General features: G+C 30.7%; 1 protein-coding gene across 1 annotated transcript; it reads left to right on the plus strand.

The window, feature by feature from the left end:
• The first annotated feature begins 11,163 nt into the window (after positions 1-11,163).
• On the plus strand, positions 11,164-18,130 carry LOC148624569 (uncharacterized). The gene is made up of 4 exons (XM_088567251.1): positions 11,164-11,489; positions 15,486-15,918; positions 16,714-16,759; positions 17,399-18,130. The coding sequence occupies exons 1-4, from the start codon at positions 11,411-11,413 to the stop codon at positions 17,870-17,872; spliced, it is 1,032 nt and encodes a 343-aa protein (XP_088423377.1). The 5' UTR covers positions 11,164-11,410; the 3' UTR covers positions 17,873-18,130.
• The last annotated feature ends 2,059 nt before the right edge of the window (positions 18,131-20,189 follow it).

Genomic DNA, 20,189 nt, shown 5'->3' on the forward strand with positions numbered 1-20,189 from the left:
GAGCTTCCACAACACAGTATCACATGGTGAAACTTATGAAAGATGGACCAATTCAGAATATAGTTTTTATTTCGGTCGGGGTAAGATACACTACCTTCACCAGCTAACCTGCAACATTGAGGACTCGCAGCAGTTCAATACGAGCAAGCTGTATGGAAAAAATTGGACAAGCTGTATGAAAAAAAAGACCTATTGCGCACATCTTATATGGGTGCTCGGTCGCAGTGATACAAGACCGGTACAGATGGAGAAACGATAAAGTCTTGAGAGAGATGGCTAACATGGTGTAGAAGGCAAGAACATGCAAGAAAGAAGACAAACTACAAAAGTACAGTGATCAATTTCGTTAAGAAAGGATGAAAAGCATCAGACTTAAACACAGGATGAGTCTAGGAGCATAGAGTGGATCACGATGGTAAGTTGGTGTTTCCTGAGATATAAGCTACACCATTAAGACCAGGTATGATGTTGTTATCAAAACAGGCAAATACCATCATAGCCATAGAGTTGACAGTGCCATGAGAATAACATTGTAATGAGGAGCACCAGATAAAGAGCCTTAAGTATGCAGACCTGATGCCAGACTGCAGGAAGAAGGGATCTAATTCAATGATTCTTTCTTTAGCCGTCGAATACAGGGACTTTCTGATACAGTCATGGTTGTAAGTATTTCAGAGTGTGAGAATGATGTCATCATAGAGCAAACCAGCTGTACGACAAACAGCAACGACAACAGGGAAGGCATCGTGCTGGATATTGAGCAGATTGGAGGAGCCGAACTGGGAAGCTGGAACCAACGAGTAATAGTTTGGCCATCACTACTGACCCACCAACTTCAAGGATGTCGTGGTATATGCTCGAAACATCTGAAGACGTTTGAAATAGGCAGAGGGTGTGACGAACTCAAGTCGGGCATAGATAGGATGCCATGCCTTTTTTTTTTTTACTGCAGAATAACATCATTTGTAGGTTTACTTCAATTTTCTTGTTATAAGTTAACGTCTTTTAGACCAATCTTACCAACAGATAGTCGAGACTTACTTTATACATAAGTGATTATTATTATTAAGATTAATCAATGGAACCGAGATTCTAGCGGAAATCAAAAGAATGTAATCCAGAGACAAAGACAAGACATGGAAAACAGACAAACACAACACAGAACATAAAGTAACTAGAATGATACATACAAAGAAACAAAAGTAAATGAGCAACTCGGACTTCACTAAAATCTGGAAGCATGAATTTGCTATTGCAATTAATGTCTTTGAATGAGTTTTATTTTTTTCAAATTGGAACTGCAAAACCTAGCCAGAGTCCGAGTTGCTCATTTTACTTTTGTCTCTTAGAACGTGTTAATTTAGTTATTTCATGTACTTTCTTTTCTGTGTCTGTTTTTCTTTTCTAGTCTTCATCATTGGTATATATATTATTTTGATTTCCGCTCGAATCTTGGTTCTCTTAATTACGCTTTGAAACAAAGTATTATCTTATCTTGTATAAGTGTACAAGGTGGGGGGGGGATGCAACTGACTCAAAACGTGTGTAAATATACTAACATCGTAGTATTGATATGTTAAGATCGTGAATTTAATGTTATACACAACTTGCAATATACTGGTATATCAATTCATAGCTTTAATGGTCGTTTTTCCAGACATATTCAGTTTATAGTCATAAGAGAATTAAATTAATATGGAATTGTTTTACGATTCTGACTGTCACCCGATCAGCACAAATCACAATGAAACAAAGGTGTCATTAAAAGGCCTTTTACATTTATTATTATTGATGGAATTGATTAAGAAATTTGCCTTGCAGTAAAGTTGATTGATAAAATATCAATAAAAGGATTACCACTCGGGTAGAGGATGCTATCTTGCAATTAACATTATGTATTATAGGAGTAGAAAATATATGTGAAATCGGTCAGATTTCTTTTCATTTAGAAAAAAATGTGCTCTTAATACACTAAAACAAATTTGAAACGGTTTTAAGTGATAAACATAACAGTTTTATGTAGAATATTTGTTTATATCAAATGATTTACTTCATTTTGCTATCGGAAGGATATTTACTAAAACAAGAAAATGAAAGACCACATTTTGTACGTATAAAAAACTTTATAATAACATTATTATCATGTGTAAAACATATGTCAATCACATATGCTTCAAAACATTTTGAAACACATGATGGTATTGAATAAGACATTAAAACAGTCTTTCAACATAAAAGGTTATCTGTGAATATATGTTTAAAAGCGTGTTATTTCTTTTTTTTCAAATTGATAATATAAAATTAATAATATGAAAGTAATTTGCAGTTCATATGTAGCACTTAATCTATATAAATGTCCTAAGCGCTTACATGACAATAAAATACTTAATTAACAGAAAGGAAATAAATTGAAATAAAAAATGACTGAAGGTTTAAAAAATTAATGTATATATTTATGTCTAAAAACTTAAAATGATATGAAATTAAAGTAGAAAATAAAAACCAAATAGGTACATAGAACAAAAACCACTGAAATGACGCACATGCTGTAAACCGCTCAATTCGTGTATGATTATACAAAGTAATAACTCTGTAGAACATAGTCGTATAAAAAAGTAACCAAGGGAACCAAGATTCTAGCGGAAATCAAAAGAATATAATCCAGAGACAAAGACCGGACATGGAAAACATGACAAACACAACAAAGAACATAAAGCAACTAAAGCAATACATACAAAGCAACAAAAGTAAATAAGGATCTCGGACTCCACCAAAAAAAAAAAAAAAAAAAAAAAAAAAAAAAAAAAAAAAAAAAAAAAAAAAATAGGGTAAGCGTCCTCTGCTTTTCTAGAAACACCCACCGAGTTGCTCATAAAATGTCGTCCGGGGTAGACGAAAGAAGGTAGGAAAACTATGACATGTTGAACAAATCAGTTTTCATGGTCCAGATCGATACATCTTGACGATCCACGATTTCATGAATGCTGACGACCATAAAACTTTTGTAGTGATGACTTCAATTTTGTAGCAATATAAAACTGTTCCAAAGCCTAAGTCTAGCGCGATACAAAAAGTCTACGTAGTTACCTGTATTTAAAACAATTTTTATAAATATAGATTTCGTTCAAGAAAGTAGTTTAAATGAAAATTAAAAAAAATATATGAACATATTGCTTTCAAGTGTCGAACATGTGCCTTCAAGCAATTTTAATCAAGTGTGACCGTCGTGAGTAATGTGTATATGCTGACAAAAATCCTCAAAAGTCTTTTCAGCACATTTTGGAAGAAAATTCCCGAACATTGCTTAGCAACAATTCAATCGAAAAGCATTCAAACTTATTATTGTATATTTCTCACGGAATATTCTCCGAGATTGATTGGACAAACATTTACTCACAAATCTTATTATGAAATTCAAATTCTGAAAATTCTATGGAATATTGACGTGAAAAGATTTGTTTACATTATATTCTTTCTGTGGCACTTGAAACAAGCTAAATTTTACTTTCAAAAGAAACGTAAATTGATAATTTAAAAATTTAATCGTACCAATATTGTACTTTCTTTATGGTAGCTTTCATAATTACTAGTTAATATGTAATCAATTCACTAATAATTAATGTACAACTTTTATTCTTATTGTTGCAATAGAAACTTTAGATAATACAATCAGAAGAAGCGTTGTTGTGAAATCAATTTACTCCTAAATCAGGAGTAACTGAAAAGCAATTCATTCTACACAACGGATGTCATGTTAAAAAGTAATTGAGGTTAACTATGTATATGGAAACAATTTATATTTTTATTGAAAAGATAATTTTATACAAAATTATAGTACCACCAGTCTACTGCCGTTCCATGGACTAATTACGAAAAATCAAAACACATCTCCGTCATTTAAAAGGATTGATTTAAAGGAGTTATGAAACGAAATACCCTAAATTTTGTTTTAAGGGTAATCAAGGGAACCAAGGTTATAGCGGTAATCAAAAGAATACGAAAAATAGATACTTTAGATAAAACATTAATTGTGGATATGATAAAAATGGAACAGTTACTGTGGTTTCTTTGGTTTCAATTTTTGTGGGCTGAGCAAAAAAAAAAAAAAAAAAAAAACTTAAAAAAATATTTCGTTGGGTACGTTAATTCGTGGTTTGTGGGTCAATAAAATGTTATATTGGTATTTCCGGTAAAATAATGATTTTAGCAGACTTTCTTGCTGACGATTAAAAATAAACATTTAGAGTGCATTTTTTTTTTGCCGTTGAAGACTGTAGATCACATTATCATCGCCTAAACCCTTGTCGTAGATATAAACTCTAAAGTAAAGTTTTTAAAATAATTTTACAATGCATACAATTCACTTCATATTGATTTATACGTGACTCTTATTTATATATACATATTACATCAAAATGCAACGATTGTTTGTATAGAATGCTTGGTTCGGTCTGAGTCTTCCTTTTTTTGATGTATAAATACAATCGTCCATTACTAAGTTTTATGCATTGGAAATCCATTATAACAGAAATCATAAATTTAAGTTTTCCGTGTCTGATCTTTGTTCCAGGATTCCATTCTTTTGATTTCCACTAGAATCTTGGTTTTCCTTGATTACTCTTTAAGAAAAGATTGGTAAACCGAAATCAACTTTATTTTTATTACTCATATATCTGATTATTTAACCAATCAACCTTATTTTGTGTGGTATTTCAAGCCAGTTTATTTTTAGTTATTTTATGTCGTACTTTACTCCGATTTCTTTGATTCGTTTTTCCCTGAATATTTCTTTAATCATTCATGGTCGAATGAATTTGATTTTACATCTCGGGTATGGTTTGAAAAGCTGCTTCTTGTCCTCTTCAACAAAGCTTGAGGAATCTTTAACGTCCTAGCTTTTCAAATCCCGTCACACGAAGTGGCGAGGTATTATAAAATACTCTTCTAAAAGTGCGCGTTCGTCTCCGCCACGTTTTTAGTTGATAACGTATGAACATATTGACGAATTTTTTTTTGGAAACTTTTTACAGTTGTTTATGCTAAAAACCATAAAATACAGGTTAAGTTCAATTTTCAGCCAAATCGAAAAAGTTTTCGAGTTTTGAACATTTTACCATTACGTGGCGGGGTATTACTTAATATTTCATAATTGTCTTTTTTACTGCTGTACGTCTTGAAATCCATACACTTTCATTGGGGGTTTCATGAAATATTCCAGATGCAGATTTTTTTAAAGTTATGTGACACTCAGGTCAAATATACTTATAAAAGTATACTACTGAAAAATTTTCATTAGATATATTAGTTAACAAATTACACATAAAGATACTTTACTTAGGAGCACTAATTTTTCAACAAAGGTGATTTATTTCGTTATCAAAGTTATCAAAACCGGATTCTAAATTCTGTTTCTAAATAAAAGTATGCTAAAACTTCAAAAGTAGAAACGCATTTTTTTCACGACTTCATAAAAGGGACGAATTTAAACCATTTATACTATACAGAAGATAAAAGAAACCCAATTTCTTAATATTGGTTCATTCAGAAAGCCAGTTACCTTTGGAACTATCCAGCTTCCGGTCAACTCTTGACTTGAACTTGCTTCCCTGTTCGTAGACAAAATCATTTGTCTCTCTATCGATGTAAAACTTTCATCTATATATAAATGTATTTCTCAAATATTTTAGACAGGAAGGTCTACGTAGAGGTTTACTCTAAGAAAAAAAAAGCCTTGAACAGGACCGGTATCATACTAGTATCGTGGTTGATTACACATAACTAAATGAATAATTTGTTCTCCTCCTCTAATCATTCCTAACTCTTAAACTCTTTTAACTCTACTAACGTTCCTGATTTCTTGATTTTGGAATGTATTTTTGAAATTAGCAAGTTTTGGACAGGATAGTAATGATTCTCTTTTCAAAGTTTGAATGTTTCTACTGCCATATGATATTATTTATGAACTGATCAGTAAAAGTTCAAGAGCAATCAAGTGAACCAAGATTCTAGCAATAATCAAAAGAATGTAATCCAGGGACAAAGGCCAGACTTGAAAAAAGACAAGCACAACAAAGAACATATAGCAACTAAAGCAATACATGCAAAGCAACAAAAGTAAATGAGCTACTCGGACTCCGCATAGGCCAGGTGCACGGGTAGGGTAAGCGTCCTCTGCTTTTCTAGAAACAAACGCCGTGTTTCTCATAAAAAGTCAAGTCCGGGGTGGACAAAAGTTGAAAGATGAACTATGACACGTTGAACAAATCAGTTTTCATGGTTCAGATGGATATACCGTAACGATCCACGAATTCATGATGACGACCATAAAACTTCTGTAGTGATGACTTCAATCTTGTAGCAACATAACCGTGTTCCAGAAGCCTAATTGTAAGAAGTCTAGCGCGATACAAAAAGCTGCGTAATTACGGCAAGCTCTGGCATAACATATGAAAACTCTACACGCAGATGCTGAAGGGGTATTGCCACAGATGAAAGGAAAGTTGACAATTCTGAATGAAAATTCATCACTTTCGCCGTAAAGTTTTGTCAGTTGTTTTCCTTTACCATCGATCTCTTAGTGTAGGTCAAGATACAAGACTGACTTCACAGTGTCTGTAGTATCTTTTATTTCAAGTTAACTATTTAAATACAAAACACGCTAAGTCTTAAAAATGTGTATGATTTGGAATGTTAATAATTATTCGACTATGTCACATTTGACTTTATTTTAAGATTTCGTTCAGTTGCACATACTGTCTGTGTTAAGAGATGTTCACAATTTTAATACATTTTAAAGACGTTTAAATGATACCTAGGAATTTACTTTTATTCGTAACTCTACAACTGCTTAAAGTATATCTTTAGATACTTGTATTTGTTTGTTCACAATAGGAAGTTAAGTGAAATTATACTTTACATGTCATATACATATATATGGCTAAAACTGTTTGCGGTTTTTATCTGGAATCGCTAAATGAACACAACTTTGACTTAATGCGAGATCCCTCTGGCTTATTGGGGCCTCTGGTTTGTAAATTGAACAAATGAAATATCCATTACACTTGAATGCAATTATTGCCATCAAATAAACGTTCGCTTAAATTTAGCTTTTAATGATTGACAAATTATATTCAGTGTCAAATAAAGTAAGATATAACCAACAAGTTTATGAAATCACATATTAATAATTCCCTCAGTTGACCAATTAAGTTAAATATACGATGAGTACTTAATTATCAATATTTTAGTTAGGTTCGATTTTAGAGCTTAATTGGAGAAATTTAATTTCGAATCGTGTAAATGTATTATTTCAAATACAAATTATGTATTTAACGGCATTCCATAAAGTCTGCGGTTCTTGTTAACTATCGTTAGAACTGACCGACGATCAAACCAGTATAATCTTCTAAGAAATATTAGTAAGAATCCCTTCTTTAATCTCAAGCAGATTTTATCAACAAAATATAGCAAACGGTTTTCAGGAATGAAAATATAATTTATTAGTCGTAATTAGGGTGTGAAAAATTCGTATCAATATTGGTCTGAAGATTTAATAAGTGGTTATTTTTAAATTGAGAGTAAAATACCTTTTAGTAATATATTTGTAAAGTGAAACGAAGAAACATACTTTAACTTAACAAGACATTTTAAGAAAATATATCAGAGAAAAATCTGAATTTAATGTGTTGATAAAAACAATAAAACACACAGTACCACGTTTAAAAATTTAGAGAGGGCAATTATAGAAACATGCGTATAAATCGTCTTATTAAAAAAATACAGGTATTAGCACATTTTCGGAGTAAGCATCCTTTTATAGAAAACAAATGAGACCACAGTGAGAGATATTATAACGTTTGAAAAATCAAAATCATTAACAAACTTTCATCTACTTGTTCAAGTGATATATGTATCGCCAAAAAATACCGAAGCATCAAACCAGAATTGGTAATTCATAGAATCCAAAGATATGACCCTTATCTGTAACCAAATAGAGAAAGCCGAGTAAAATACTGACGATAAAAAAATACCAAGGAAAGCACACAAAAATAATGAATTTCACAAAAAAGTGACATTAAGTGCTCCACAAGCGGCACCCGTGCAAGTGCAAGTGAGAAACAAACAGCAAGCGTCGAGTTCTCAATCATGTAAGACGTGAAATCTAACCAAAGATATCAATCTAATTTAGACTTCATATCGGTTAATTGTTTAAATAATTAATCTATCTTTACATATCACAGTGTTAAGAAATCTGTTCAATTGCTAGTGAAATCAAGTGAAGTCAGTCTAAAAAAAGTTAAAGTGATATTCAGAGCATGAACATTAAAGAGAAATTTCATGAGTGAAGAAAATGGAGGCAAATAACAAAGAGAATACAAATTTCAAGTTGAAATTTGAAAACTCAAACAAATGAACAAATAAATAAATTATTGTAGTGGGATTTGACGATTCGTAGTGAAAGACAAATAGTTTTCTTCTTCTTCGGTTTCCATGAGTTTGCCATGATATGAAACAGACACAAAGAGTATGCTCTTGCGTTTATCTCATTCTGGATGCCAAAATTAAAAAAATAAAACTAACATGAAAGGATATATCCAAAGTGAAATATAGGTTGTTTTTTTTTAATAGAAATCACGTGTTTGAATGCAGATACAAAATTACAGTAAATTCTAATCTGATCATACATGAAATAGAAATATTATACAATTATGAAAATATATATGCTCGTCTTGAAAATACTATTTTAATTTTAATTGAAATTCATTTTATTGCAGCTGTGTTCACATTGATAAATAAAAGTATATGAAGTATATATTTCATTGAATAAACTGTACTTAAATGTGCTTTCAAGTTCAATTCTCAGAAAATTGAAGTATAACTTAAAAAAACTATAAAAGTCAGTATCCATGTTGATAAACGATACATTGGTTAAGTTATGACTTGTTGGTTGGTGTCTACATTCTGGGGGTAATTTGTGATGATGGCCATCAAACTTTTACAAGGAAACTCAGCAATGTACACCAATGAAAATGATCTTAAAATAGAATATTTCCTCTGATTTCCCGCAGAAATTGTAAGTATTCCTCTTTACCCTTTTTCCAGAGATGGTGCTTTATAACACATAATAGAAAAAACACCGATTTATCCTTTTGAAAAAAAAAGATTGGTACCAATTTCAATAGAAGCTTAGCTGGGCTTCACGGTGATTTTTAATATCAATATCAGTAATGTACAATCAATTTTAACTAAACGGCATCTTCACAGCCATAAAAAATGTTCTATTCTAAGAGTAATAAAGGGAACCAAGGTTATAGCGGTAATCAAAAGAATATAATCCAGGGACAAAGACCAGACATGGAAAAAAGACATACACAACAAAGAACATAAAGTAACTAAAATCATACATACAAAATAACAAAAGCAAATGAGCAACTCGGACTCCACTAAAAACTGGGAGCATGGACCAGTTGCATAAATAATACAAACTATACATCAGTGAATTTTATAGAACATTTTATTAGGAATCATAAAACTAGGTAAGTCTTAAGTCATTTTTAAGGAAGCATTCTACTATTTATATCTTACTATGGTACTAAAACATTACGATTTGTGATCTTCCTATATATATATTTGATAGTAATGGTGATTATCAGAGGTTACTCCTTGAAACACGTGTACAGCATATCGAAATTTACAATATAGATGATTGGTATTTTTGCAATGTAAAAATTCTAAACAACAAATATGTCAACTATATACATATATTAATGAACATTATATGACAAACAGAAGACATAGATATCAACTAATAATATCTCGATGATGTTGGTCTTATGTAAAATACGGACTATTAACTCCGATCGAGTGTACTCAGTGCATAGATTATATTGAAGATATTTTTGCCCGGCTTGCTTATTTAAGTTTTCAAGATTTCTTCGGTTAAGTTATTCACATTATAAACCCCAATGAAATGAAAAGTGATTATGAAATATGATGGGGACGGACGGGTATAATGCATCATTCACAAAAACGTAATTACTAAAGCTTTACACCTATTATGGATTTGGAATCTAGGAACACCTTGATTAGCAGTCAAACAATTCGCATTTTCAGCGGTTACAAATGTCAAACACAAATTAGGATGTGATATTTTGTTTGACAATCATTGACCTTTTTATTAATTTAATATACATTTGGTATAAATAAACTGTGTTGTGAACTTACACGGTATATTAAACACCTGCATTGAAACACCTGCTCCAAAGTTTTGAGTAATATCATATTTTATATTACTTATAAATCCAAGTATTAACGTTTTGATTTTATTTCATTTAAAGTAAATACGCGTTTTACTGCATTGAAATACTGTCTGTAATGATCACAATTGATAAATTCATATCACGTTCAACATTCAAACATTGAAATTAAAATAAGGACGACATTTACAGTTAGACCCCCCCCCCAAAAAAAAAAAAAAAAAAAAATATGAACAGGTGGTACGAAATAACTTGGTTTGCTCAAAGAGAACCAACCGATCAGAAAACTTGTTAAAAACAAATTAATTTTTTTTAAAGTAAAATTTTTATAAAGATTGAATGAGCTCTTTCATAATCCTTTAGTTTAACCTGTGAGTGATGTCTTAGGAATACAGGCAAAGGTGTTAATTTCCTACGTCGTTGGTTTAAGTATCCATCAATTCAAAATATTCCTATATGCTCAGTTAATAAAAAAACACACATGGAAAGTATAGTGATACATGTGATTTAGTTGCGTGGGCAACAGCATAACTCTATATTGCTGGTTTCTCTTAGCTTTGTCCTTAGTCATGGTCAGATAGATCTTTAGAATCAGGGTTCAATTATTCACTGTCTAAGAAAAACAGGATGGTGTAAGCTTTTTAATGTTGAAATACCTACATTTGAATAAAAAAAAAACCAGTATTTAAATGATTGTTGTTACAGAGTATATGTATCCAATCATCCAGATCATTACATTTGTGTCTACTTTCTAATTACGTTCATGAAATTCAATTGATGTGTCCTTTTTTAATAAAAAAGAAGTATTTAATACTAGCGATCGTTTCAACTAAGACGAGCGAGAAACAAGCCGTTGAAAGTAGGCGTTTCTGATAAAATTAGACACGTGTACAACTTTTGCATTCATCAAGATCTATCAGAGCGCCAATTAAGAAATTATTGGTAGAAACAAAAATCGTTATGTATTTCAGCAAGGTTAAGTGACAAACTAATAGATTTTATTTCCATTTTATAATAATGACAGATATTTAACATGTTAGTTTTATTTCATTTGTCATATTTGCGAGTGGTGTGCACAGACTAACGGTATTTGATTTCAGATTTCAATTTTCAACAGTTTAAAAATAATTAAGGTACAATTTAAATATTTGGAAATGGATTTGTGTGTGAAGAGGCGCTCTTCCTATGATATAGACAGTTTAATCGGTGGGGAATCTGATACCGACAAAAGTGGTAAGTTTTACCTTTACACATGATTTAAGCAAAAAAAAAAAAAAAAGAAAGAAAGAAAAAACTAAGCCTTTTTGAAGGTATGTAGAGAAACGAGTAAATGAAATAATGGAAGTAACACTGAAATCTTATGTCTAAGAATAATGTGTCATTAACTTTTTAAGATGTACTGGTTGTCTTTTACCCACAGTCTCGTTTTATGACTACCTTAATAACTTACTGCTTTTTCCTTTAAGTCTGTTCAATTAAGTAGCGTGTTAAGTCTGTGTAACTCATATTTTATACGCATAATTGTTCTCATTGTGGGTTTTGTGTAATGAATTCATAATTTTTACATAACATGATTTTTTCTAAAATTAATTTTGTATCCGAAACAGGAAATAACGGCATATGAAAAACAGAAAACTGAAAACTGAAAAAAAAAAAATGTTCAAATATAAACTGCAGATTTTTTTCAATCTTTATTTGTGTGTTTTCTAATTTTGTCATGATTCAGTGGTTTTTGTGGATAATATTTTTTCTAGATGAACGGATGTGGCGTTTTATTATTATTTTCGTTTTGTTTTGTTTGTTATTTTAATTTTGTTCAGTAAGGGTCAACATTCTTCAAATTTCAGGCGTCACCGGGGGAAATCATTTTCAACATTTTTTTTGTTTTTGTTGTTGTTGTTTTTTGTGCGTATCCTGAAAAATTTACTTTGAAGGTTATGACAACATATTCAGCATTACTATTAAGTATTATGATATTTCAGGAAATAGAAAAAAAGACACTACAAATAAATGGTTCTTTTCAATTCTTCATTCAAAGTAATACAACCTTTTTGTCACACGCCCCACATGTCATGTCTTAAAATGTCGGAATGGAGCATCTTTTATATTAATCTTTTATATTTGAAAACAAAAGTAGGTATGTTCAATGAGCAATAGATTTTTTTTATCGTTTTATCTTTGAATTATATTTTTTCAATTATAAAACTCTAAAAGACGAGATTACAAACATTTATTCTAACAGGTCCCGATAAAAAAAGTTCCGGTAATTGTTCTACAGAAATGCATTTGGGAATTTTACAATTCTTTTTTGAAAATCACAATATCAAAAGTTCTTTCACCCTATATTTTCTTATCGGAATATGACATGATGTAAGAAATATGTTTTCTATATCAAATTCACACAACTCCTCCATGGTGCTAGATTTTGTTTCCTATTTCAATTTTTTTTTCGGTTTTGAATATTTCTTATATGCAATTTATTTTTGGATTTAGATCTTTCAATATACCTGTGTCTAATCTTACTCCTTGAAACATGTGTACTATATACCATGGTTTATATCTATTTTATATAGAATATTCATTTAAAATTCTCTCTGAAAAAGAATAAGCCTAACGTTTTAATATATCTTAAAAGAAGAAGAATTATACGGAAATATTTGATTTCTCGAACTTTTTACATTAAATGTTTTTAAAGTGATGTTTCAATTGTGTTAACGCCTGAAATCTTTTTTGATGTTAGTTCTGCGAAACTTGATAGCGTGACAATTTCTGATTATCAGAACCAAAAGATATTTTCCTTTCCCTTTTATTTTCACTTATTTCATATGTATAATTCGTTCTTTCTTAGTATATATGTTTCGATTTAATTCGTATTTACCGTAAATCAGTAATAAACAGAATAGAAGGTGGTCAACGATTAATGTTCTGGGTCTATCCGATACGAATTTCATATCGAACTTCATGGTGATTGACAAAAACATATCTAAATCAATTGATATATGTATAATTGTATTTTTTCTTTCGTGTCTTTCTTAACACATAAATACAAGTATAATTCTACCCCTTCCCGCAAAAAAAAAAACTTGATGTTGTAATGCAATTTGCATGTAGATTTCATTGTAGAAGATAGTATGCCCTTTAAGTCAAAGTCAAAACTCTAGCAATTCGATTGCCCAATCCTATAACTCAGCTTATCTTTTATGTTTAATTTTCTTATATTGGTTTCCCTTTGCTTTGTTCATGATTTATTCATCACTGGTAAATATTTTTATTAGTAATGTCCTGCTTCTCCATTAAATTTTCATTAAAAATAGTTTCTGTATATTTTGTATAGCAAAATAGCCTTGTTTTTCCTGATACGCAGGGTCTCTGGGTGATGTCATTGTGTCGTTCTAAAGATTAAACATATTGAATAGAAATTAAAGAAAACGAAAAGACCAAAGCTTGCTAAAGATTTATTGACAATCTATAAACCCATATTTTTTTTATAAATAAAAATTCATAACCAATTGTTATGTTTTGTGTAAATTAAATATATTTGCTGTCAGATTGCATTTTCTCAAAATCTATATATTTGACAAATTAATCTAATTGTTTAATTGGCATTATGACACATTATAAGAGCTTGTACTTCAATATAAGGCCTAAAAAGTATAAATCTTAATTATAAAGCAAATATTTACAATTATGTTAGCAAATAAAAGTGCGATGAGAAACACAGTAAACCTGCGATGAACATCGATGAATTTATCGACCACAAAATAATGCAATTATTAAAACAATTTCTAAACGATTGTTTAAAATTTCAACCCATTAGTAGTTGAATTCCAAAATAGAATATTAATTGTAATTTAACAGACGTATATGATATAATCTAATACACTTTTTCTTGAGTGTGCATTTATAAATCATGAAGTGTTTCGTCCCTAAATTACATGATGGATTTGTACTTATAAAAATGTGGAACCATTATATAATTATTAAGGTAGAACAAGAGGTATTAAATTATTCATAAAATTATAATTGAAAGCTGTATGACGGAGATTTGATAGGATGAATCAAAGTAAAACTATGGACACATTAAAAAAACTTGTGTTGTTACCGTGTTTCCCTTGAGATACATTTGTGTAAAACCGTAATGTTAGAAAATTTGCTAAATAAAACAAATATTGTTTATTAGATATTATGACGAAAAAGATACTTAAATATGCATGAGTATAAAATAAAATTAATTGTAATTATTTAAAGGAGTGTATATTATCAGAACATGCTGATTTCTAACTAAAATGCAATCAATGTCCAATAAAATAACTTTGAAAAGGTATCCGCCTTGTGCATTAACATGTTCCCTTAAGTATTAATACATTTATGAATTTCAAATGCTTTAAACTCCTCTCGTCCCAGCCTTTTTGCCTTTTTAATGTTTGTCGTACTTTGAATTGTCGTTGTTTTTGTTTTTGTATTTGTACGTGTTCATATCATAACTTTCATGAGCAACTCGACGGGTGTTTCTAGAAAAGAAGAGGACGCTTACCCTACCGGTGCACCTATTCCATGTTCTCAGTTTTTAGTGGAGTCCGAGTTGCTCATTTGCTTTTGTTACTTTGTATGAATCATCATCGAGATATTATTAGTAGATATCTATGTCTCCAATACTCCTGTTTGTCTTATAATGTTCATTTGTCTTTCCATTAATATATGTATACAGTTCACATATTTGTTGTTTAGAATTTTGACATTGCAAAAATACCAATCATCTATATTGTAAATTTCGATATACTGTACACGTGTTTCAAGGAGTAACCTCTGATAATCACCATTACAATCAAATATATATATAGGAAGATCACAAATCATGTTTTATTACCATAGTAAGTAAGTATACATATATATCTGTATTCTAACTTACTGGTCAAATTTGAGATATTTCCATAGTAGAATGCTTCCTTAAAAATGACTCAAGACTTACCTAGTTTTATGATTCCTAATAAAATGTTCTTTCACTCATGTATAGTTTGTATTATTTGTGCACCTGGTCCATGCTCCCAGTTTTTAGTGGAGCTCATTTGCTTTTGTTATTTTGTATGTGTGATTTTAGTTACTTTATGTTCTTTGTTGTGTATGTCTGTTTTCCATGTCTGGTCTTTGTCCCTGGATTATATTCTTTTGATTACCGCTATAACCTTGGTTCCCTTGATTACTCTTTGTTTACATTTTGTTCCGCTTCAGAGCATATACACAGTACTGATCCAGAAAAGATTTATCAATCGAAAGACAGAAAAGAGTCGAACACTGCAGCAGATACAAACACAAAAGCAGAAATAAGATCCAGTGTTTCATTTGACAACCATTTAGAGAATGGAACCACTAGAGATATGACTACCTCACTGGAAAAAGTACAACTAATTAATGGTGTTGAAGTATTTCACAGGACTGGGGCATTCCAAGCAGAAATTTCCCATTTAGGTGATGCTATGGCGTTCCCCGAAGGATGTGACAGGTCAAGTATCGGCGACCACTTTAGTGATCGTTTTGACGACAGAGATTTGGATGATTACGGAAAAAGAAAACAAAGGAGGTATCGGACCACTTTCACGAGTTTCCAACTGGAAGAACTGGAGAGGGCTTTTCAGAAAACCCATTACCCAGATGTTTTTATGAGGTAGATATCCGAGTTTTTTTTTCTATCTTTTGCTATTTTTAGGGTAAGTCTGTTGATAATGATGAGTGGCCTAGATCACCATTGAAAAGCAAACTCTGGAATGATTTCTAAATTAAAATGTTTTGATGTTCCAAGTGTAAGTGTCACATCCATTTGCACTGTATATATTTTCGACATAGTAGTCTCAAAACATAAAATCTAGAATACTTTTGTCACTCTGTCATTCATAACAATCTAATTACTGTTTATGATATATGTAAACACATTTGGCTTTCTACAAAATTGTAACAATCTTACAAAAACATTTAAATTGCCATCACAATTTGACTAACCGGTATAAACAGGTGACGTAAGATATCTTCAGTCATACGGATAATCGGATTTAACCAGCTTAAGCTGACGATTGCCCGATATTACTCACAAGCAATGTGCCACTGGCGAAGCAAAATATGCTTACCTATATATGTGAAGTTCACATTTCAAATGCTTTTTTGTGTGTGCGTTTTTTGTTTTTGTTTTTTTGTTTTTTGTTTTTTATCTTAGTTTGTTCTAGTAATTATATTTTATTCTGTTGTCTTCATTGTGTTTGTGGGTCTATCTTTCTTGTTTTACATTTCAGGCATATCTGTAGATTATGATGTCTCTAAATGGCCATTCTACCTTTATGCATAGGTTTTGAATTGTTTTGTTTTTGGGAGAAATATTTGTTTGTTTGAGTTTCCTTTTGTCGATACTAAACAGTAGGCTAATTACTATTGAAAAATACATTAAAATCATTATTTTTTTTTGTTTCAGAGAAGAATTGGCGATGAGAATTGACCTCACAGAGGCAAGAGTACAGGTATGTAGTACCATATCTATGTCTGGTATCAAACATTCAAAGCATAAAACAGGGCACGTTCCTTGTAACAAAATCATCCGCTTGTCATTGTGTTCGTAAAATCACTTGGAATGAGTGTGTAAACTTGAAGTACATTTTACTTTTTTGTAAAGTCAGTTACAACAACTAAAGTGAAACCGGTCGTGTATAAAACAAATATAACGTATGTTTGCGTTTATCCTTTAAGTCATTCATTTTTTATTTGTTTAGTTATTTGTACTTTGATTAAATATTAGATCATATTCAGTTTCGACTTTCGAGGGATACCTTTACTACTTGGTTGCGTTCTTCGTCGAAGGCTATAAACTGATTTTGTGTGACATCTTATATCATGCGTCATATCTATGAACTATTTTAGTCACAAATTTACAAATTAATATACATTGTACTATGAAAAGTCGTATACCAAATATGTCGTTTTTCATTGGTTAAACTAATGTATGAAAAGAACTATTGATGTAAAAGATGAAAGAATAATTGTTGTTGTCGTGTTTCATTTTTTCCTTCGCAACACTATAGCCGGAAATCAGAAAAAAACTTAATACTAAAGAGCGATATGCATTGAAAAGTAAATAATTCTTGACATCCTATATGTGCCAGGTTTGGTTTCAAAACAGACGTGCAAAGTGGAGAAAGAAGGAAAAAGTGGGACCGCATGGCCATCCATTCAACAATTTTGGGAACTACACACCTCCGACAATGCCGTTCCAGTCTCGAGGACTTCTTGTTCCACCTCCTTCACAGTCATACACAGAGATACTCATGAAAGCTTATGAGAATCATCTACACCAAAGACAAGATAGACTTTTACCTTCATTCAGCAGTGTTTATAGCCCCAGTCCCTTATTTTCCCCCACACTTTATACACCTTCACTCCTTCCCAAACAATTCACCGGAGTTCCCCAAATGTCATTTCAGAACCTCTTAGCTCAGATGACCTCTAGAAGGTCAAGTATAGACTCTGTTGCTACTACAAAAACTGACAAAACGGAAGTAGATCAGTATTCAGTGAGCTCGATAGAGCAAAGGAAGCGAGGAAAGGACTATAAAGACAGAAAAAATGTTGATGGGTAGATTTGAACAAAATAATAATGTGACATATAGTGCTCATTTATTGAATTATTGCTGTGTGAAAAAAGTAAATGCAAGTTGTTTTAGATGTTGTTGTTTACATCACAATAAATCAATAAATAAATCGAATATTATTTTTTAGAATGCTTGCATACCCAATAACTCAAAACATCAAAATTTGATCCAGATGGTTATGAAACGGAAACTAAATTGCAACGGATAAAAAGTAACGATTTCATGCATATTGTTCTAGTCAATAACATGACAAAAAAAAAACAACCAAGCAAACAAAAAACATTAAAAACAAAACAAAACAAAAAACATAAAAAAAACAACAACTTGTCAACAGACTCACATCGCATCTATATATATATAGATATATATATATATATATATATATATATATATATATATATATATATATATATATATATATGTATATGTATATGTATAGCCAATGTATTAGCTAGAAGACAGTCACACTGGAAATGAAAAAAGTACAATTAGAAAAACTGAGGTTCTTTATTAAATCTTAGAAGAGTAAAACATAGACGTTTAACTGGTGTTTCAATAAGTTCATGTTTTTTCCTCATTTGTAACTAAACCTTTGTATCATAATGTATACTACTCTTCTATTTCTACATACCATTTAATTTGTGTAGATATTATCTCATAGGAAACCAAAAAAGGAAACATACAAAGAGTAAAAAAAAAAAAAAAAAAAAAAAAAAAAAAAAAAAAAAAAAAAAAAAAAACGAAAAGAATGCAACATAAAATTCAAAAAAGAAAAACTGCACAATTCAAGCAATAATTTTAAAAAAAAATAACTGTTAATAAAAGTCATACTATATATCATACACGTATTAGCAATATATATTGATTCATATAATGGTTACAAATTACCACGAATATATTTCAAAACTTCTTATGAACGGCTTTGATTACAATGTACTGGATTATAATGTAACTTCTTAACAATAATGCGGTTTTATTAATGCAATGTCCGAATTATATAAGGAGTTGAAAGTTGTAGAATTATCTATTTATCAGTATTTTATTTCTTGATTCCAGGAAATTACTCTGAAACAGTTATCCATAATTGATATCAACTTGTCAAGCAGTGCCTGGTTATTGCCCGCTAGCAGCACTGGTAATGAAGTTCTGAAGTTGACTAATTGAAAAGAAAATTGAAATTGTCATAAGTAGTATCTGTTACAAATTTTACAAGCAAATGTGGATAATTCAATAATCATTAGGCTAATTCCCTACTTTATCGAATGATTTAATGATGGCAGACGACATCGCTATATCACCTGCACGTTCTCTTTACTGTTGCCGCCACGGGCTAAATTACTGCCAAACGCCATCCGTCTTGACGTTGGCAACGTACAGATAAGTGCTTTATTTCATTTTAAAAAGAAGTAAATCTCTGGTAAAGATCAGATGTTTTCTTCTTAATTTACTTGATAAGATTCGTCAAATTCCCAATTAATTTTAGCTTCAATTGAGTCAGTCTTTGGTATTTGTTTTGTTTTCTCTATTTATTTGTTCAGCAATATCTTAATACTATGATTATATGAAGCTCTAGCACAAAAACGATTCCGTCTGATAATGTCGTTACCGAAGTACAACTCTGATATTAAACCTGTGAATTATTTAAATGTTTTGACAATAAATTATGAAATTATAAAATTGCTTTTGATCTTACGCTCAGTGATGTGAATAAAGTAGAAAGCTGGCATTGTTTAAAAAATGAAGCTAATGCAATTATAGAGCAAAAATTGGAGTGTCAAGAATAAAATTAATTTTTAATGGGTATACAAAGATTAATTTAGCAAACAGAAAAAAAAAATACCTGAAAATATATGTAAAAGCTTTTAGTATCGATTGGCTCAAAAGGGGGGGGGGTCCCTTTACCTCCTTCATTTTAACTGCTAGAAATAATGCTAGAAAATAATTTACAAAAAAATAACAATATAAGGAGCTAGCTTATTTGATATATTGACTTTTCCTGTTCTTTTACAAAATCAGTATAAAAACATAGTTGTATGAATATTTACACCACCTAACTGTCAAGTGAGAGAAATGGTCATAAGTATATGTCGAGTGTTGTAGTTTGAACTGTTGAGGATATTAAGTTTTGTTTTGTTTTGTTTTTGTTTTGTTTTTGTTTTTTGTTTGTTTTTGTTTTTGTTTGTTGGGAATAATATTTTTTAGGAGCAAGCGCAATTTTTTTATTTATATTTCAGCAGCAACCAAAATCAATGTATTGTTTTGAAAATATGCCTTTTTTAAATAAGTAAAGAATCATTTTGTTTTC

Source organism: Perna viridis, chromosome 2 (assembly GCF_037379345.1).
Source record: "Perna viridis isolate PV_CMFRI_1.1 ecotype Kerala chromosome 2, ASM3737934v1, whole genome shotgun sequence".
Classification (NCBI taxonomy): Eukaryota; Metazoa; Mollusca; class Bivalvia; order Mytilida; family Mytilidae; genus Perna; species Perna viridis.

Bases quoted from the DNA above. Each gene is read 5' to 3' on its own strand.
- LOC148624569 (XM_088567251.1), top strand. From the start codon at position 11,411: ATGGATTTGTGTGTGAAGAGGCGCTCTTCCTATGATATAGACAGTTTA. The intron at 15,919-16,713 runs GTAGATATCCGA...TTTTTGTTTCAG, and splicing joins TACCCAGATGTTTTTATGAG to AGAAGAATTGGCGATGAGAA. The intron at 16,760-17,398 runs GTATGTAGTACC...TATATGTGCCAG, and splicing joins TCACAGAGGCAAGAGTACAG to GTTTGGTTTCAAAACAGACG.